Source organism: Pleurodeles waltl, chromosome 9, assembly GCF_031143425.1.
Source record: "Pleurodeles waltl isolate 20211129_DDA chromosome 9, aPleWal1.hap1.20221129, whole genome shotgun sequence".
Taxonomy (NCBI): Eukaryota; Metazoa; Chordata; class Amphibia; order Caudata; family Salamandridae; genus Pleurodeles; species Pleurodeles waltl.
Window position 1 is genome coordinate 883,143,867 of NC_090448.1, and position 22,492 is coordinate 883,166,358.

Genomic DNA, 22,492 nt, shown 5'->3' on the forward strand with positions numbered 1-22,492 from the left:
GCCAGGTATTCCAGTTTGTCACTATTGTCAGCATTGATGAGAGCGCAACAGACATGTTCCTTGTGGATAATTGCAGTTCCTCCTCTGGGTTTGCTGGGCCTGCACAGTCTAGTGATCTTTTATTCTGGGGGAGGTGGTTGACAGTTGTTGATTCGGGAGCTGATGTAGGTTTGAGGCATGTCTCTGGGAGGAAGAGTAGGAACAGGGAGAGGTTTTGAAGGAGATTTCAGATTTCAAGTGAGTGTTTTTCTTGGAAGAGTGGGTGTTCATTAGAGTGTAAATCAGTGGGGATAGGTGTGGTGCGTGTCTGTGTTGCTGGGTGCAGGAGTTTGAGTGTAGTGAGGGTATGGGATGGGCTGTGCTGTTGGGGTTCACAGGAGAAGCAGCAGCCAATGCTGAAGAACACACCTTTATTTTTGGTTAGTTAGGGAAGATGTGTTCCGGGTTCAGGACATCAAGGGATGAGCGAAGGTAGTGTCTTTGGCTATGTTGGGGTAGTATGGGACCAGGGGTCCTGGTGCTGGACTTAGACAGGTGCAGGCAGGATTGCCTTAAGCATGCCTTTGGTGCACCAGTAATGTACTGGCTGCATATATCTGCGTTTCAGCCACCAATAAGAAGGTGTTGAGGGGAGGAGAACCTAGGGTCTGTGGGCAGGGCTGAGTAGTGTCAGGGTGAGAGACATGAGAGACGTGGAGGTGTTGGCAGAAAAGAGCAAGTGAGAGTGCAGCATGGTGGGGAAATATGTCAGGAAAGCAGAAAACGAAAGTCAGAGGAGGCAAAATTGTCAAAGTGGCAAAAGCAGGGTAAAAGAAAGTAAAAGAAAATAAAACTATGGTAAAAAGGGAGGCCAAAAGTGTGCGTGAGAGAGAGAGAGAATGACTGTAAGATCAGACAGTTTGGGACAATAGAGTAAAAAATGAGAGAAAAAGGGCTTAAAAGTCACAGCTCAACCTTAACCCAGAGGTGGGTTGCTCAGTGCTATAGAGAAATAACATGCTGTTTAACCAGTTGCTTTTTTTGGAAAAATCTTTTAATCTTCTTGATTTTCAGACGGTCTCTCCTGCCTAAGCTAAATGGGTAATGAATTACAGAGAACTGCAAACTTAATATTGAAATTCTATTCCCTCAATTTCTTATCTTAGAATGTCAGCCGATGTTTTGCTGCCAAACTCAAGAAGGCACAAGAATTGTATTTATTTAGTTTTTAGGTCCCCTAGCATCCCTGCTCTCACAACATACTGTAATCTACTATGTGGGCTTCAACCATGCTCATCTGATAACCATCACTTTAATTTGTTCCTTGGCCTGCCTTTCAAAATTCCCTTGATTTCGTAGGTAAATGCTTTACGGTTGCCCTGCCTTGAGGCTGTTTTGTTACCACCTTGGACACTGCCCCTGTTACGAGGATTATTGCATGATCGGACGTATATTTTAGTGTGGTGCACTACCTTTTACGTTTGCCTTTCCACTTCTCGCTCTATGGCCGAATGTTGTTTTTTCCTCTTCCTTGTTTTTGGGCATGCCGCTGTTTCTTTGTGGTGTCTGCGTCCAAAGGCTGCAAGCTGGAGGGGTTTTCTTTTTCATGTATTATTTTTTAAGTTTCAGATAGGGCATACTCGATCGGAGGAGCGCATTACATAAGTACCACTTACGTACAAGTTTAGCAGTTGAAAAACATTCAAATGGAACATTTTAAACAGAAAAAAATGAAATCCTCAGCGTGGCTTGCCCAGCACAGCAGGAGAGCCGATGCTACAATATTCGCTGCACTCTGGAAACTTGTCACATAATGCTCTGCAGGACATTTCTTAAAAAAATATCATTTTTACCCATAACTCAGACTGTGGTGGTCCTACAACAATGGGACCACCACCAAAACATTCAGCATGACGCACACTTTCTGTCTAGGTCTTCTCTGGGCCCCCACACTATGTAGGGGGACTGAAAATAATAACCTCTCCCACCATGCAGTGTCTTGCAAGCTCTCTCATGGCTGGAACCTTTGTTTTAAAGCTGGGGTTAGTTTGTTTTTATGGGCCTGGTTTTTAATATTATTGCAATAGGCCTGAAAATGTGTAAGGCACTAATCCCTCCAGGGGTTAAATATATGGTCACACTGCATTACTCTCTGCATTCTGTTTTCATGTGGTTATACTCTCTAGGGGCTTACTATATTATGACATGACCATGTTTCTTCCGAATGCTATTTTTATTGTGGTGTCCTCTGGGAGCTGTCCTGGGTATTACAGTCAAGATACTATAATATTCGCAGCACTCAGAAAATTCGCCCGATAATGCTTTGGAGGGCATTACTCTTACAAAACATTTTTGCCCATATCTCAACATGTGGTGGTCCTAGGACAATGGGACCACCATCAAAACGTTCATCACAATGCCCTCTTTCTGTTTAGGTCATCTCTGGGTCCCCACACTAGGTTAAGGGGCCCCAACATAATAACCCCTCCCACCAATCCGTGTCTTTTTTAGGTCTCTCATGGATGGAACTTTTGTTTTACAGATGGTTATAGGTTGTGTTTTAAGGGTCTTGTTTGTAATATTATTCCAGTAGGCCTGCTAGGCCAGAAAATGTGTAATACACTATACTCTCTATTGGCTAAATATATGGTTACACTGCATTACATTCTTCCATTCTGATTTCATGTGGCTATGGGCTCTCAAGGGGCTCACTATATGATTACCTGACCATGTTTCTTACAAATGCTATTTTTATTGATGTCCTTTAAGAGCTCACTATGTGCTTGCATGACCATGTTTCTTCCAAATACTATTTTTATTGTGGTGCCCTCTACGGGCTGTTCTGAGCATTTCAGTCTAATGCCATGTGTTTTCAGGAATGCACAAACACAAAGTTTATTTCTGATAAAGGTTTTTATTGGGTTTACATGATGATTGTATATGTTTTATTGATCTCTCCTATTACAATTATGACATGACATACCAACATAACATCCTTATTACACTATGACTGTATGAACACTCTTGATATGTTTGGGTGACACTTTTAGGGGGTCACCATTGGTTCCACAATGTCAGCTATGGTGTGTTCCATCTTCCAATGTATATACTTATAAGGTCCCAAAGGTGAGACCTATTGGAAATGCCCATGCTTGTTCCTATCATGAATTTAGGAACCTGTTCATAGTATAATTTTATGCATGCTGCAGGACGCCCTACAATGTATCCTTTAATGGATATGCATATGTGGTTGAATTTCCTAAGACCCATGTTCTGACTGCTGAACGCTGAATAGTTTAGGGACTCATGATAATTTCTTCAATCAGTTTCCAAAGTATATACTACAGAGAATATAGGCTTTCACCATCACTACTCTCTGAGAAAATTAGAAGAATGAAAGCACTCTGAATCAATAGTGCCCCCACATTCCTGACCCTTAAGAAGCATGTGGACAGGAACAAAGGGAGTCTGGTCAGAGACACAAATGTGCCATCGGGTGAGCCAGTTTAAAGGTGTCATCACTTGCGCTGTAAACAAATTTAGTTTGAAAAGATTTTTGTCCCCCAAAACTCGAAATATATCAAAGGCTATGGAACAAAAGTGTCCTTCCCTGAGTAATCTTCGTTAAGACTGAAAATAACCTGGATATAATGTGTGTACAGAATGATTGATTGACTGCTTAATTACATCCGATTAGGCACCGACGAGCGGAAGGCCTCTTTAAGGAGGTTTTAAAGACTATGGGGGTCATTCTGACCCTGGCGGGCGGCGTGAGCCGCCCGCCTGGAGGGAACCGCCGAATGACTGCGGCGGCCATTCTGGCTTTCCCGCTGGGCCGGCGGGCGACTGCCAGAAGGCCGCCCGCCGGCCCAGCGGGAAACCCCCCTCAACAATGAAGCCGGCTCCGAATGGAGCCGGCGGAGTTGTAGGGGTGCGACGGGTGCAGTGGCACCCGTCGCGATTTTCAGTGTCTGCAAAGCAGACACTGAAAATCTGTATGGGGCCCTGTTAGGGGGCCCCTGCACTGCCCATGCCAGTGGCATGGGCAGTGCAGGGGCCCCCAGGGGCCCCACGACACCCGTTCCCGCCAACCTGTTCCTGGCGGTAAAAACCGCCAGGAACAGGATGGCGGGAAGGGGGTCGGAATCCCCATGGCGGCGCTGCAAGCAGCGCCGCCATGGAGGATTCCCTGGGCCAGGGGTAAACCAGCGGGAAACCGCCGGTTGCCCTTTTCTGACCGCGGCTTTACCGCCGCGGTCAGAATGGCCCAGGAAGCACCGCCAGCCTGTTGGCGGTGCTTCCGCGGTCCCCGGCCCTGGCGGTCATGGACCGCCAGGGTCGGAATGACCCCCTATGTAAAAAGAGACATCCGTAGAGTTTTTTTTTTCTAAAATTGAGTGGCAAACACTGTTGGTAAATGGCGCAAAGGTAGTTCCAGGAAGTTGGCCTGAGTAGGGAACATGCTATTCTCCTTTTAGGTTTGACATTAACATTGGGTACACTCGAAAAGATTTTGCTGTTGTTCCTTTGTGTTCTCTCTAGCTCATACCTTGCAGTTCTGTGGTTGAAGAGAAACTGTGTCATATTGTTGATGCATTTAAACGTAAGGTAACCAATTTTGAAATGAATCCTTACCGGGAAGCTAGTGAAGACCTCCTGGTTTATGAATCATGATTTATTTTTTAATATAGTCCCTAAGCGGCCCTGGCAAAAGCATTGTGAGCTCATTGTGGCAGTCAGATTGGTATGCTGGACCTGCATGTAGAGAATTGCCTAGTCTCAAATTGACTGCCACCCATTACTAAGGCCCTGTGCTTTTGAGACAGTAGTTCTGTAAAAGGCTGGGGTAACCACAGTTAATGGTAGCAATTCTTTACTACAGTGATCATCTGAGCATTACGCCCAAGATCAGTTACAAAAGTGAAAGTGATTTATAGCTTCGGTGTTACTGGAAAGTTAAGATTGAAGATGTAGTTGCTGGGTGGATTGGATGAAAATTTAAATTGTCCTTCAGTTTTTTTTTAAATACTACAATAGTCCAAGCTTTTCAAAGATTCCAATTTCTGGAGGTCTGTGATCCGGACATCGTTCTGAAACAATTTAATAAATACCGATGTTCCATCAGCTTACAATTGTACAGCCAACTCAGTATTGCCATTGGCTTGAAGTACATGAAACATATTCGAATTTCCTTTGTTTGCAACCTATAACTCACTTTACCCTTATGTGAGTTATACGTTCCAAACAAAGGCATTTTTAATGTGTTTTATGGACTCTTGCTTACACACAGAGACACAAATATTTACAAGCATACATAATTGAGCTTTCCCACTTTTAACCCATCTTCCTAACTTCAGTGGTATTTGAGAGCACTTCGTGGTGTGGGGTTGATAAAGCAGTGGGACTGGCCAGGCATCTCTGAGTCGCAGCAGTCTATAGTGTGCAACAGGAGAGGGCTACGCCAAGGACCTTTGAAAGGATAGGACCTGGTTTCCAAATCCAAGCTGCTGCAGAACTTTTTCTTTTTCATGAGAACAACGTATTCTTCTGTAGAGTGTCTCATGTCATTGTAGGTGTTTGAAGAACATTTGATAATTTCTTAGGTCGCACATTTATTTCCAGAAAAATTAGCACTATTAGGAAGACCACTATCAGGCCTTTGAGGTGGAAGCAAATTCCACAACCGAATTTTTGCTGCTTTATTTAACTCTAGAGAGAAGCAAATGTAATGTGTTAATGTGTTTAATATAACAAAGTTTTATAGTTGACATGAGTGGGCCTTCTCGTGTTTTCAAGTTCACTTTCGAATTGCGTGTGAGGTACAATGCATGTAATGTGTTTTCTCCTTCTTTGCCTGTGCACCATGGGGAACTCAAACGTGACCTTCAGTCGTACATTAAATTGTATGAAATTCAGTTAGCTTTACGGTCTTGTTTGCTCTGTAATATTTTTAAAATGTAATATTTTCTGTCTACGATCTTGCTACAGTGGACAGATTTTCAACTGTATACAATGGAAGCAGAGGCGGCTGCTACCGGGAAGGCTTTGTGGGGCAGCGCGCAAGCAGGGAAATGGGAGTGAATAATAAACACAAAAAATAAGACTTACCTGCCGCTGCCGGCCCTCCATGCTCCTCTGCTCCCGCTGCCTTGATCCCATCTCAACTTGCTTCCCTCCCCCACCCAATCCATAGGCTTCTCTCATGCTATTACCCAGCATGAGAGAAGCGCTGGAATTGGCCTGTGCGGCCTTAAATGTCTCTCAGTTAGGGAGTGGGACCCTGCGCTTGGTCTCCACCCAGATGTGCAACACACCATGGGAGGAGAGTTCTAAGTGCACATGCCGGTTCCCCAGTATAAGATGGCTGGCCAAACCGACATGTGCATTTAGGATGCACCTAGCACTCCTCCTCCCCCTGATGATGCAGAGGATGCTGGCCACGCTCCGCCCTAGACTGGTGGACTTGCAGTGGCTGGCTAAGCGGTTTAGAGCAGTCGCCTTTAAAGAATCAATATCATAGCCCCAATCTTCAATTGGCCCTTTAAATACAGTAAAGCGCTGCATGACCCAGCACACTGGTCGTAAGCAATTGTTCTGGGAGCCTAAGAGCATCTATGGATTAGCTGGTCGCAACGTAGGTTGGTTACCACTGTTATCTCAGGGTCCCTGTAGTATTGTTAGAAATGCCAATTTGCAATACAAGTGTTGCGGGTGGGGGAATTGTAGAATAATCATGATGCATATTATCTATTCTGAAAATGTATCAAAAAGACATTTAAACCCACTAATCTATTCAGCAGACATCGCAAGGCAAAGCACATAGTGATAATATGCATGCTCTTAGGCCCCGGTACATAAAGCTAGCAGAATCCCTATTGACTCTAAGTGAAACATGGATATGGCTTTCACACCGAACACAGATAGGCCTTCAGTCTTGGTCAGACCATTCACAGCATTCAATGAAGATCTATTGCCTTTGACAAGAACATCTAAATCATTGAACGCAAGCCTACTGGGTTATTGAGAGGTGTATTACCCACCCATTCCACAGTTTCATATGTCAGAATGAGGAATAAAATATTGTATCAGAGTTTAGACACGTGATTGCAGCATGTTATACCTGCTTTCAACCATACTTTCTCACATAAATCTGCCTTGTGTAACTTATCCGAAGATCATTGGTGACGTGCGGACAAAACTGCAAAACTCAGGGTCCCTATTCACGCACAAATTGCTGATTATTGCTGAAAACGGATGTACACACAATCGGATTTAGGTTCTGCTGCCAGTCTTTCACTGTCAACAAAATCTACCTCCTTTTATGCCGCCTTTGTTCAATACAGAAGTCCTGTTTTTGTAATATACATTGGGTAAATTGTTTCTAACGTGCTTCTGACTTGGAGCTGGAAGGAATGCTTCCGGACTTACTGATTTTTGTCTGTGCTGCAGGACATGAAACATCTTTTGGAGGCCGCAAGTTTCGGTCAGACACTTGGAGGAACAGGAAACTAATGGCGACGGATAATGGGAGCCTGGAGCGTGTGAACTGCACGGAGCCAGGTAAGGCCTTACTGATCCAGAGCTACCGACCATGCAGCTGAGTCCCCACATAGAGGACGCTGCCAACATTGCCAAAGGCAAAAGGTCTGTGACATATTTACTAATGTTTGTTTAGCACTCCCACGGAGCAAAGCAATTGTGTCATTTGCTTAGCATGAGAAAATCCTGCAGGTGCAGCTCCAAATTGCCCAGGACCACACAAGCGACTTTGAAGCCATTAGTAAATACTGGTCAGAATACCACAGAAGTTCTGCATGAAACCTTCCACATTGTTTATTACTCTCCTTCTGCAGCTATTGGCAGGGTTAGAGTGAAATGCCAGCAAGTGCCCTGGAGCCGCGGGCTGAAGCCCATGTTAAAAAAAAACTTTCGTATCTCCAACCACCTCCCCACCTCACCTGTGCCAGTGTGCCCATGTGGTCTTGGCCCGAGAATGCATTTCACCAACAGGTTTCGTGACCGTATAGAGTCAAGAAGCCACACGAGGGGTCCCTTCAATAAGCGGGGAAACGTCTGGTGACTTGTAATATCCTCCATATAAAAATTTGCGGGTATTTTATTCCATATAATACATTATCATTGAAAGATGGTGTCTATAAATGAAAATATTTATATAGATCAGAAATAAAATATTCCAATCTGAACACGCATACATTGCAGGTATAATATGGTATGGGATCATTTGGAAGTTTGAATTGTGCAATTTATCAACAGAATGCAACAGAAGACTTTCTTTTATTGAAGTTAATTGTCAAAGGTGGATGTATATCCGGTTCATAAATTTGAAAAAGCAACAAGTTTTCTTTTATTTGTAAGTTATAGCTATTTTTCAGAGTAAGCATTTCAGGCATACCCTTAAAGTAGTTTGGAAAAACATCTGTGATTTGGGAGAAAAAAAATGCCATTATGGGACAAATGGAGGGCAGTTGCTCAAGGGTCTGTGTGGTTGTTCAGCAGAGGTCGCCTGTCATGAGGCAGTGTAACAAATGAAGTTACTGGCATTTTCTGCTTTTCACTTTGGAAATATTGATTTAAGTAAAACAATGCTGAAAATGTCAGCAGGAAATTGAAAGACAACTGATGTTGACAGGGTGCCCCTTCTCAGTCAAGGTACAGCTATATTATTTACTTTTTGACGGTAGCAGAGAGGCTACGTGACAAAACCTCCTTGACTATGGAGGTTTTGTGACGCCACCAGTCAATTATACTGAATGATTACAAGGGGCTGATGATTTTTTTTTTCATATTACAGGTGAATTTGCTTGGAATAAGAAAATACAAAGACTTTAGGAGTTTTATTTAGAGTTTGAAATTAAGTGGAAAGTCGTCTGAAGGAAATTATAATATGAATTTTCTACATAGTAATATGGTGGAGCACCTTCTTCTGATGGATTGTAATTCGCATTTATGTCTTTAGAGCTATTTCATCTAACAAGGCATTAGTGCTATTGTCTTATCTCTGCAGAGGGAAATCCTGACATGATGGAGAAGGGAGTAATGGAGACACATGCACCAGTGATGCCCTGCATCACCAGGGACACAGCTTTTGAGTGTTTTATGCAGCTGTCCCCAGCAGCATTTGTTCTATCAGGTTAAAAAACTGTTTCTCTCTGGCTTATAGTTTGATGTAGTTTCAGTCCTACAAACCAGCAAAACATGAAACACAGAAGATACCATTGGTGGGCACTGTAGTTGACATGTTTGTAAGGGTTTCATCTAGGACCTTTTACTGGCATACGTTATAGTATATGATGTTATTACACAGTTTGTATATAGCACATGTCTTCTAACTACTTGGCACCTTAACTCTTTTACCTGTAGATGTGTGCGTCCATGATGGTGGGTTTGAAAACCATGTCCATATAACAATAGTGGTGTTGTGCTGTATGTTGGGTATTTTCCTGAGGCACCATTCTGAAGGGATCATAGGTCAATGCTATCTGGTGACTAAACCTATGGGATATGTTTTTAGGTTGCAAGTCATTGAACTCTCCACCTAACCTGTTTCAGCTATATCAGTCTGATAACTCTGCTTGCTTCAGGAGTTGGTGCACCTCAAGCTTTGTGGGTCTGATGATACTTCGGCAGTGGTCAGGGAATATTTGTGTGGGTGTGTGTGTGTATGTTTCTGATTGCATTGCAGAATGTCAGTTTGCAGGGGTGTAGATTTGTCTAATCTTAGAGTAAGTCTTTTATTTTGCCCATTTTTACATTTACTGAATGGCTGTGGAGAAATGTCCTGCTGATTTCACTTACAGCTTTGAATTGCTTTCAGTGATTTGTTTTTAATGATTTAAGATGATAACTCTAGTCACAGTAAAAGCTCTAGTTTTTTTCTGCAAGAAACAAATAGTGCATTGTTCAAATCTGTATGCTGCAACTGTGTCCAGCAGAAATCATTTCTAACAAGCCTAATGAAACTTCCCCTAGGGGCCGCCCCGGACAGAGGTAGGCTCGTATATTAGATTGCTTATCTAACATACCGAGGAAAAGCCAGCAAGGCGGAAATTCTCGTAGTCTAAGATCACAAATGTCTCGAAAAATGCAGCTGGCACCCCAGCATTTCAGAGGTCCTGCCCTGGTGTGAACTCCTGTGCTGTCCCTCTGGGCCTGTCCTTCTCATCTCTCCTTCCTTCAGCACCCAGGTCTTCTCCTCTCGGTAGGATGTAGGACATGTATTAGACAGATTCCAGGCGCATCTTTTTATGTGTATCGAATTAGAGCGCCAAAAAACTAAATTCTCTTTATTTTTATAGGCTCTGATTCTCGAGATACAGAGAAACGCTTTTTTTGTGCGTCTGACAGTTCCCAAAATGAATTGCCTTGTGGCAAAATGCTCAAAATGCTCCGGTTGTGTGCACACTGCTCCATGCACTTGCATCTGCCCTAGTGCAAAATTCGTTCATGAGCGGGTGTGTTCGTTCACCTTTAGCTGTATCAAGTTGTCTCTTCCTGTATTGGTATGGCAGACAGAAAGTAGACTTCAGCAACCCATTTTAACATTACCCAAAACACTTTTTGCGTCTTTTAAAAAGGTAAATGAATGGTAACATTCTTACTTACTTAGGACTTGTACGTAGTTTTGATGGTACATTTTTATTGTATTCTCAGTATTCGTCACTTGATCTGAGCCATTTCTGTTTTTTAAGGATGCCATTAAAGTTTCACCCCAAAAAATTCAACATTTGGCAGTTTACCGGAATGGAGGTCCTACCTCTATCCCTGGGTCAACACACTGTTGTTTTTCATTTTGATGATTCACGAAAATGAAGTGTATTCTATATCAGAAGTGGCCGTGAGACCATTGCTATAGTGTACACAAGTAGCCGGACCCTGAACTTGGGCACTGCACCTATGCTCAGGGCCTTTCTCCACCAGCCGTAGATCCATCTGTCAATTGGGACCTGTGTCCAGAATAAATCCAGCTGCAGATTTTCCAGTGGACAGTTTGACTGTTGCAAAGAAGCAAACGTCTTTACACCTGGGTGACGTAGGGTCCAGTCAGTGTCCAGGAGGGTCCCCGCTGCCAGTGGCCTGACTCCCCACCTCCCTCTGTTACCTGCATGTGGGCAGCTGAGGACAGTGAAAGGAGGGAGGCCTTAATTCGGAGCTGACGCAGGTGCAGTCCCTCAGCAGCAGCTCCACGCCGACCGGCATAATAAACTAAGTGCAGCCCAGTTATGGGCCACACAGCGTTAGAGCAGATTGTCTGCACTTGCGCCGTGTGGCCCATAACTGGGCTTCAGAGTGGTTATGGGCCACAAAGCACAAGCGCAGACAATCAGCGCTTGCAAAATGCGGTGAGCTCCACTCCTCGCCAGGGCTAGCAGAGTTTTTGGCCAAACTCTGCACTCCAAGCGGAGCACAGAGTGCCAAAAACTCTGTTAACTCCGAGAGCAGAGCTCACCGCCCACCCCTACTAAAGATGTGATTTATGTGTGTGGCTATGGTGTGCTCAGTGCCCAAATCACTGCTTCCTGTGCTTACAGTCCATTACACTGAAAAGTTCATATGGCTGAGCAACTATTTATACCAAGGATGCCCCACATTTTGAATCTGGTGGGGTGGCAGCCCTACTCTGCTGCAGTTCATTGGCATAGTTGAGTTTTGAATATTTTATAAATTAATAACTCTTCATCAGGAACACAACATCTCTGTCTACATAAACGCTCTATAAGCCTAGTTCAATAAGAGCTGATAAATTAAAGTGACAAAAAGCATTGTTGGTGAGAATAATAAATGTACAATGCCCAAGTGCACTTGTGGTGAGACTCAATAATGTACAGTGCACATATGTACTTGTTGTGAGACTCACATATTTAGTGTCCATATTTACTTAATAGGTAATTGATCATTTAAATTGCTAATAAACACCTGATTAGTGAGAGTCTAGAATCTGCAGAGCTCATGTGCTGCCTAAACACATCAGTCAAGAGTTGAGAACTGACAGTGCCAGCATGCACTTTGCTGGTGAGAGTTGAGGATTTATAGCATCCATACACATCTTATTAGCACCTGGCAGGACCTCACATTGTCCAAATGCTCTATAATGTTTACAAAAAAGTAATTCTAAATGTTGAAGCTGTAAAGCCTTTTGATATAGACAGCAGGTCCTTTTTTTCCCAGCAGGTAGCAGGATTATATAAAGTCTTGAGTCTTTCCGTCTGCATCTCCCATTTTTTTTACACCACTCCATTATGGAAATTTCCAGCGTAAGGGGTGTTGGAGCATTTTCATCCTTCACAGGAAGCAATCAGGGTAAAACGGACCTGTGGACCCTGAGACAGGGTGTGATAGAACCGTTCAATTCAATTTCAATACAGACCAATTAAATTTAAAGAGTATGACCCATTTGACCTATGGTGCTGTAGAGATGGAGGTGGTAGTGTTAGCATGTAGCTATAATTTCCCCACCATGTCCAAGTGTAATACCACAACTACAAATCAGAGATAGAAATCTCTGTGTAATGTGCTTCATAAATACCACTGCTAACTAAAGTCTTGTCCCATTAGAGATGATTTCTTTGTCAGTCAACTTACTTCTCCCTCATTTTACAGACATGTTCTACAATAAAATACATTTTTTACCCTGCTTGTGGCATACCAGTGCAATTTGGGTCAAATGCATTCAGTGTACTGTGATTATACTGAATAATTGCAATAATACGGCGAGTAAAAACATTAATTATAATGTAATGCTGCCCATTATAGTTTAACACGTCGTTAAAGTGATTGAAACAACTCTGTAGTGTTATGACTGTTGTGTCTTTAGTGTTTTGATGCACCAAGGGAAATGGTTTTAACTTTGTTTTTCAGTTTCTGTATAGTGTAAAATAATTTTTTCTTGCTTTTATATTTATAAGTTCTAGTACACTCGCTTAGTTATACTTTCTGTCGTCTGTGGTATGTAGGATGGACTGATGTTATTGATTTTCTGAATCAGCGGTGCTTTTAAGCAATCAATTAAAAATAAAAGCTGAAATGAATTGAATCGTTTGTGGTAAATATGGTTCAGAAACAATAACGTTAAAGACCGCGAGCTGTAATTCTATGATAGACTGAAACAAGGGCAAGGTGTTTAGGCCTTCCATTCATCATCCGTTGTCTTATGTTGTAATTTGGATCTACCTTGGAATTTAGCCTCTCCCTGAGATCTATAATTGTTTTTGTCCATGAAAAGTCCTGGAGGTGCCCATGCAATTGAAGGTCCAAACACCACGCCAGCACAACATATTCCGATGGAAAGTCCACATTTTTTATTATGGGGGTCAGCTCCACGTTAAATGCAAACATAAAATTTGATCACAAGAATATGACACATTTAAAATCTACACAGCAATATACAAGTATAGAAATCCCTCAATAACACAATTCTAGTTATGTCCATTTATACTTGAGGGACAGTACTTTCTGTGCACCATTGCATGCCACCAAACCAAACCTCTGGCTACAAAGATTACTGTAAAGTAAGTGAATCCCTGTGACATATTCCAGCCATATCTAACCATTCACAGTCATAAAACGGTTGGGAAAATGGGGTTTTCAAGGCATAGCTTGGCCTGAAAGTTTATAAATACCCACAAACATGGACGTTTGTCAGTATTCCTTAACTATGATCCAACTCAGTCCCACCTCATAAAAAAATTCAAGGATTTATTCCAGCACATATAAAGCAGGGGTAACTCTCCTTCCAGGGTGGTAAGTAGACCGCAATACACACATTTGGTGGAGCGTAGGAGATGGGCTTTCTGTTATATCCTAGTTCCGGGTTGGGAGCGCGAGAAGGTGAGTGTTAGAATGTCTGGTGGTGTGTGCGCGAGGAGATGAATGAGAATGGGGAGCGAGAGGAGAATGGAGAGGAGTGGTAAATGACGGTTGGGAGAGAGACGGAGGTCGGGATGTTTTCGCTACGAAAGAACTGGATTTATGAATAAAGAAAGCGAGTTACCTTTGAAGTTGTGTCCTGGTTTCACATGCCTACGTTCTTACACTGGCGACGAGGATGGGATCCGAACCCACGCGTGCATAGCACAATGGATTAGCACAGAATGGAGGGCCCCTATTGTTATTGCAAGGAAAGCGAATGGCCAGATCAGACTTTGTGTGGATCTCCGCAAGCTTAACAAGTGTGTTGTTGTGGATAGGTATCCGCTTCCTAACATTACGGAATTGCTGTCTACAGTCTCAGGAGCTAAGTTTTTTTCTACAATAGATCTCACGTCGGCTTATCATCAAGTCGAACTAGATGAATCATGTAGAAACTACACAGCTTTCATTACTCCATATGGCACCTTCAGATTTGTACGATTACCTTTTGGTCTGATCTCTGCTGCTTCTGTTTTTCAAAGGTTGATGGAACGTGTGTTGAAAGGTTTGTGTGGAGTATGTATATATCAAGATGACATACTTGTTTATGGTAAGAACTTCAAAGAACATATGACAAGACTCAGAGAGGTACTTAAGAAGTTAACTGAAAGTGGTCTAACTATAAAGGCTGAGAAGTGCAAGTTTGGAGTGGAGGCCATTGATTATCTAGGGCACACTATTTCTGGTGGGGGTGTTTTACCCAAGAAAGAACTGGTTGACTCTATTCGTTTTTTGTCTTCTCCCACTTCGAAGGAGGAACTAGTGCGATTCCTGGGTATGGCTGAATTTTACGGTAAATTTGTCAGGAATTTTGCCAGTTCGTGTTTCAACATGAGAAGTTTGCTAAAAAAGGGTACTGATTTCAAGTGGGATGATGAGTGTGAGAGGGAATTTAGTAGTATCAAGAATTCTCTGGTGATAGCGCCTGCACTCAAGAATTTTAATCCCAATATGCGTTCTATTTTGACGACCGATGCCAGTAACAAAGGGTTGGGAGCAGTTTTACAACAAGGTGGTTTAAATCCTGAAAATACCATTGTCTTCATTTCTAGGAGTCTTAGAGGTGCTGAGAGCAAATATTCTGTGATCGAGAGGGAGGCACTGGCAGTTTTTTGGGCAATTAAGAAGTTAAAAAAGTTTTTGTCGGGAGGTTCTTTTGTCGTGCGGACTGATCACAAACCTTTATGTCAAGTTTTCTACTCTAAGGGAATTGATTCTGTCTCTAGTAGGATCACTAAGTGGATTGTTGGATTACAGGAATACGATTTTATTGTAGAATATGTCCCTGGTTCTCATAACTTGTCGGCTGATGTTTCATCTAGATTAGTTTCTACAGAAAGTAGGAACTATGAGAGTGAAGGTCTGGAGGGTGATGATACAGAATGTTTTGATCAAGTGTGTGAAGTCAGTTTTGAAATAATCCCTGAGGTCAAATGGCGTGAAGAAACCTCAAGAGATGTGGTGCTACAGGAAGTCATCAAGTTGATACAAGAGGATTGGAGGATTAAAAATAAAAGTTGTGGGGGAAGTGCTGAATTTTGGAATGTGAGAAATGAATTGGTTTGTGTTGATGGGTTGTTATTGAGAGGTACGAGGTTGGTACCTCCTAGAAGTGTGAGGAGTCAATTAGTAAATCAGGCTCACGATAGTCACATGGGCATATCTAAAACCAAAGAGAGGTTGCGTTCCTCCTATTGGTGGCCAGGAATGGACATGCAAGCTGAAAGGGTTGTTAGAGATTGTCTACAGTGTGCGGTGAGTGAAAAAGCTTTGAAACCTCGTGTTCAACCCATGATCACTAAGGAAACTCCAAAAGGGCCGTGGCATGATACTGCACTTGATATCTTAGGACCCATTCAGAGTGGTGGTATGACTGAATACGTGATTGTGGTTATTGATATGTTTTCAAGGTGGCCTGAGGTAAATTTTACTGGGAGTATCGAAACTAACAAGGTGATAAAATTTATCAAGAAGTTAATAATTCAAGAAGGCTTACCCACTACCATTCTCACAGATAATGGAGTGCAGTTAGTTTCAGGAGAAATGAATGAGTTTTTGCATGGGTGTGGTGTCAAACACAAACTCTGTTCGTTGTATCATCCCGAGGGTAATGGTATGGTGGAACGTTTCAATCGGGTTCTCAAAGAAACTATCTCAATTGCAAAAGATAACCAATTGAATTGGAAGGAAGAAGTGCTAAAAAAGGTTTATCTCTATAGACATACCCCTCACACGTCTACAGGAGAAACACCTTTTACTCTGTTTCGAGGTAGGCGTGGAAATTCTGAATTGGAACCTTCTTGGGTTAATAATTTACTTGATGGCAGGGGTAGGATGATGGTGAATGATGAGTGGAGGTCCAGGGAGTGTGCAAAGAAGATGAAGAGTAAAATTAATTTTGATAAAACTCATGCTGTGAAGAAAACGGAAGTTCATGTTGGTGATTATGTTCTTATCAAAAATCCTTTGATAAAAAAAAAACTCTCTGGTCCCATGAAGGTTGTGAAGTTGTTTACTAATGCTGTGAAAACAGATGATAATAGAGTTTGGAATTTGAATAGAATTGTTAGATTTAAAGGAAATCTCAATTCCTTGTGTAGGAATGTGTCTCATAAGAAGGCCATTGGAGTCTCCACACAGAACTCAGACTCTAGTGGTCGGAAGGATGCACGGAACTCAGACTCAAGTAGTTGGAAGGATATCGCGGAAGAGTTGCCGTGCAGTTCACATGTGAGGAGATCGAACAGATCTGTCAAACCTCCGTCATATCTCAAAGACTATAACTTGTTGTGAAGTATCTATTTTACAAAATACCGTAGTTAGTTGTAATTAGTTTGCATGTTAAAAAAAAAAAAAAATGTTTATGTTCTGTTACTGTTGTTTTGGTTAAAGAAGGGAGAAGTGTTATATCCTAGTTCCGGGTTGGGAGCGCGAGAAGGTGAGTGTTAGAATGTCTGGTGGTGTGTGCGCGAGGAGATGAATGAGAATGGTGAGCGAGAGGAGAATGGAGAGGAGTGGTAAATGACGGTTGGGAGAGAGACGGAGGTCGGGATGTTTTCGCTACGAAAGAACTGGATTTATGAATAAAGAAAGCGAGTTACCTTTGAAGTTGTGTCCTGGTTTCACATGCCTACGTTCTTACACTTTCTCAATGGGGAAAAATATTTTCCCTGAAGAAGAATATGTTTTGTTAAATAGTGCATTTCACAAGGGAATATATTGTCCTAATGCAGTCTGTCTGCATGAAGAAGTCCATACAGAGGAAATTAAAAGGAAATTTGTAATCATGTCATTCCGACTAGCATCTGCATGGAAACATCCACCTGGAACAGCTTTTCATTGTGGATTAGGAATTATTGAATTCCGAACAATTAGTAAGTCTGCATCCAAACATAGGAGTAAATGTGTGGGTGCGGATTTACTATTTTTTCATAAATAGATCCCACAGATTTTTATTTTGTGCTGCACGTTCTTTACTTGAAAATCAGCTCTTATTGAGAAAGGATTTTGACTGCATTTCATAAAATGAAAACTCACATATATAAACAGTTAAAAGCAAAAAACATGTGAGACAATCTAAACAACGTCTTTATCAGCAGCTTAGATCTAGAAGATAAGTTATGTGTTTATACAGTGTATTAATAGGACTCAAAGAGAGGGACAATAGACAAATGTAGATGTATTCTCTTCCTTTGTATTATGGTGCAGACTTCCAAATAAATATGCATAGCAAATCTTCAGGAATGGTTCTACCGCACACAGTCTACTGAGGCTCAGCTCTATAGTGTTCACATAAGCTGAACAACCTGCTCTAAAGTCATTTCAGTTTTATAACAAGTCAGGCAACAGAAATCCATTGCAGTTGGATGTAGACCTCCCGTCTCCAAGTTTGTTCATGTTAAAATTGGAGTTTTTTAAGGGAAATGCCCCTCTTATATATGACAACACAATTTGGTGGCAGAGGTAAATACATGAATTTAGAAACAAATGCAGGACAAGGAGGGGGCAAAAGGAAGAGGAAGGAGCATGGTCCATACAAAGAAATAGCAAGTATAGGTCTCAGTGAGGACAATGAGATTGAGGAGAGACTATTGATTAGCAACGTCTCATCGATGAAATTTACAGCAAACCAGTAAAGATTATTACATTATGGATTGAGCTTCTGTCCTTTTGACTGCCATTGACTTCACAAATTTGCAAATTGAAATCTACAAATTGGCTAGGAAATTAAAATTAAGTAAATGTTTCTCAATGGAATCAAAAAAAGAAAGAAAACAACAATGTGGCCAGAGTATAATGTTAAATTTTACCATTAATGATATTCCGACCTAGTGGACATTAATCAACTAGAGTATCAGTTCACTACATTGGAAACCTTCCACAACAATCAAGACAATTTATCTAATTTATATGAGGGGCAAATCCTTTTTAGAATGGGATACGTAACAAGTATGCAAGTTTCCAGTGAGTGCAGACCTGAAAGTAAATTGCCAGGTGGGAATAAGGTGGATCTTTTTCATGAGATGGTAATGGAAGACATCAATATGTTGTCAAGGAAATGGAAATGGAGACAAGGAGGTCATTTGACACAAAAACTTTGAGAAGACATCAACACACTAAATAACAATGAGCCCCTAATATCCAAGGCATCAGATAAAGCGGGGTATTATTGTCATTATCAACAAGGCAAAGTATTTATTGGAAGCTTATCTGCAATTAAGAAGTCTTAAACACTACCTAGCATAAAAAGAGGACCCCTTGAAAGCTATAAAAACTGAGATTCATGCATTTTTAAACAATTGACTAAATGATGGCCTCCTTGGATTGAAATAATACCAATATTTGTGAGTCATGAATGCAAAGGTGACAACTATTTATTTCCTTCAAAAAATACATAAAACTCTCTGTAAACCACCAGAAAGACCAATTGTTAGCTCCATAGGATTCTTATTGGAGAACACCTCTAGATTCCTTGACCTGTTTCTCCATTCATATGTTATCAGCTTAACTCCATACATCAAAAACACTTCTGAATGTTTGAAAAATATTGATCAAATCCCAGGGAAAACAGACTACATCATAGCAAGACTTGATGGCAAGTTGATCAATCATATTCATGGAATCACTGCTTATAATTTTATTCTCATAGAAAGACCAATAGAGGGTCTAGAACATACTCAGATGATAGTCCAGATGTTAGAATACTGCCTTACTCACTATGTGATCCTTTCTGACAACAGGCCATACTTACAACAACAGAAACAGCCAGGGGGACTTCCTTCATCCCCACTTACATGAATGTATACATGAGATGGTGGGAGAAGGAGGTTGTCTGAGGTGAAAGGAGCAATAAGTACATGGAGCATATGGTGATTTGGACCCATTTTATTGATGATCTATGCATCCTGTGGGAATGGCGAGGAACTGGTTCCTGAGGAGTTCATATGGGTCCTGGATTTAAATTAAACATCAAGTTCATTAACATACACAGTACATATTAAATGTTTATATGTGAATATATAACTTTAAAATATAATGTGTTGTAATGTGTTATATACTACAGTGCACAGAAAAGCAATGGCTGCAAATACCATGCTCCACGGAAACAATGGGCCCCCAAAAACATTGAAATTGAGTATTTCATGTGGTCAAATGTTGAGAGCTAGGAGAAGATGTTCTACAGAGGTTACATTTGAAAAAGAGGCAGGGAGAACGATCAAAAGATTTGCTTCTTGTGGATTCCGACATAGAATCGTGGATGATGCATTAACAAGCCCTACAATAAACCAATAAACAAGCATTGGCAAAGCTAATATTTCTCACCTTTGTGATCCACTGGCTTTGCCAATGGTTTTTAGCCACACTACCCAGCACATACATGTGCTGTTCATGGCTAAAGCTAAAAAAAATACCCTTTTACGCGGCCATCTGCCCACATGCATGCAAAAACAAAATACTGCTAGCACTTTTTTATTTTTAGTTCTCTCTAAATGGATATCTATTCCTAGCCACCACTATTGAGATCTGAGTCTCTCTTTCATTTTAGATATTCTAGAATGGCTCTCATTTGCAAGAACAATTAAGTTACTTCACAATGAAGAAGGAGGAACTAGTCTGCTCCCACGAAAAAATAAACCATCTTTAAACATGAGCTCATCTTTGACTTGCCAAAATCCCTCTACTCTCTTGTCCATCTTGTGACAACTGGACCAACCATCCTTGATTATTTGACACACCGTTTGTCAACATTCATCCTTACCAACTTCTTCCAACCATTCTTCTTCTATTATGACATTATTGCAAATTGAACACACATCAAAATCATCCTCATCATACTCATCATTGACATCCACATCTTCTCTCTTATTTTAATTGAATTTTTCCGCACCAAGCTCAAACAACAGTCTGCCAGATTGTTCTTTACACTAGGAATGAAAGTTACATGAAATAGAAAATCTTACAGGGACACAACCCACTTTCTTATCCTCCCTGACATGGCATACAACCCTTTTTTTCAAAAACCTCTTTCAATGGATTATGAGCAGTTTTGATCTCAAGCTCACCACCCCAAATAAAATTCCTCAATTTCTGTACTGACCAATACACCGCCAGTGCCTCCTTCCCTACCACAGAATAATTTAACTCTGCGTTCCTTAATGTTCTTGAAATGAATAAGATCATCTGCTCAACACCCTTTTAACGTTGCATTATAACAGCTCCCAAGGCATTTGAGCTGGCATCGGACATTTTAATGGTATCATGGCTTACCTCAAACCTCTGTAACACAGAGGCTCCTTTTAGACAGTTTTTCACATGATTAAACTCCCTCTCACACATGCTGGACCACTGGAACACTACATCTTTCTTCAAAAGAGATCTTATGTTTTTATTTTTTTCTGCAAATTTAGGAATAAACTTGCTATAATATTCGGACACCCCAAGGAGTTTGACCAGTTCATCTTTGTTCTGAGGACTAGCCATGTTCTTGATTGTATTTACTAATTCTTTTCTCAGCCAATACCTCCCAAGGTGATCCTGTGTCCCAAATAATCTATTTCAAGCAGATTAAATTTACTTTTTTCAGCTCTTAATGTAAGTCCATTTTCTTTAAAGCTACCCAGTACCTCGCATACACATTTATTATGTTATCATCACTCCCATAGATGAGAACATCATTTTGATAAACTTTCACCCCTCTGATGTTTTTCAAGATATCCTCCATCACCCTCTGAAAAACCACAGCAGCTGAAATAATCTCAAATGGCATTCTTAAAAATGTTAAAGTCCCAAAAGGAGTGGCGAATTCAGTCAGACCTCACTTGATGACATCCTGCAGTGAGGTTCAACAACAAGAGACGTTTTGCAACATTTAACATTGCAATCATCTCTGTTATGTTGGGTAGAGTATAGTGGTCTACCACAACATTTTCTTAAGTTCTTGTAAATCAATACACAACCTGGCCTCTCCATTATCCTTGTGTTCCATGAACTGGAACAAGCCAAACTGTTGCTTCATCCTCTTTGATTATGACGTTATTTTCCAGTTTCTCAATTCCTTGTCGCATCATGTCTTCAATCAATAGAGGAACACTCCTAACTTTGCTCACTACAGGTAGCGCATTTTTTTTTAATAATTTTGTGAGCATAGCCTTTGAGACAACCCAGATTCCTTTGAAACATAACTGGAATTTCCTTTCATATTCAGTTCTGTTCAACCCTATTTGATTGACCTGTTCTGTATCTCTTAATCATACAGCAGGCTTCTCATTTGGGTCCAAGAACACATACAAATCACTCTGATGGAACCAACTTACGAGAGAGTCACCTCTCACAGAAACATACATTTTACCTTCTGTGTATCTATCATTGAATTGAATCGACCTAATAAAATATACCATATTCCTTAGGTCAAACATCATGTTTAAGAAGAGTGACCTTGCTTTTCAACTCTTTCTCATATATTTCCTTGGGAATTAGTGTGATCTTGGCCCTTGAATCAAATAGCCCTGGTACCGTTAAATGTTCTATCTGAACCACTTCAAATGGTCAAACTCTACCAATACTTGACACTCGTAAAATTACTTCTTCGCAATCATCACCATCATCTAGCATGACTTCTCTGATCTTCTTTTTTACATTAGTACTTCTACAACACTTGAATACATGGCTGTTTCACCCACATGTTTTACAGATGGCTTGCCACTCAAAGTAATCCTTATTGTTTACTAAATGACTAACCCTATCACATCTAAAACATACCCTGGAATTTACCACTAGGTTTCTTTCTTTCCTTCTTTTCTCCTGTAAGCTTTGCTTGTTCTTTAATTGACCTTTTATTCTTGATCTTAACTATTTGAATCTCGTTTTTACTCCTTGCGGCATGTAGGGGAGCCCTTTTTGATTTAATCTACACAAGTTTGAAAATATTCACAAGTTTTAGCAATAGTAAGTACTTCTGTTGGAGTAGCATTGTCATTTTGCCAAAACACCCCCTTTGCCTTTTTCAAATTGCATTCTAGCATAAACTCGTCTCTCAGTCTCTCTTCACGTGAAGAACCAAAATTGAACTGAGAACTCAACTTTGTAA

The 22,492-nt window shown here is 41.1% G+C and overlaps 1 protein-coding gene across 2 annotated transcripts in view; it reads left to right on the top strand.

The window, feature by feature from the left end:
• Positions 1-22,492, top strand: part of SLC24A4 (solute carrier family 24 member 4) — a 551,017-nt gene that overhangs the window by 39,308 nt on the left and 489,217 nt on the right. For both annotated transcript variants that reach the window (XM_069208207.1, XM_069208208.1), the window contains exon 2: positions 7,429-7,539. In XM_069208207.1, the coding sequence (XP_069064308.1) occupies positions 7,429-7,539 (111 nt within the window). The remainder of the gene's footprint in view (positions 1-7,428; positions 7,540-22,492) is intronic.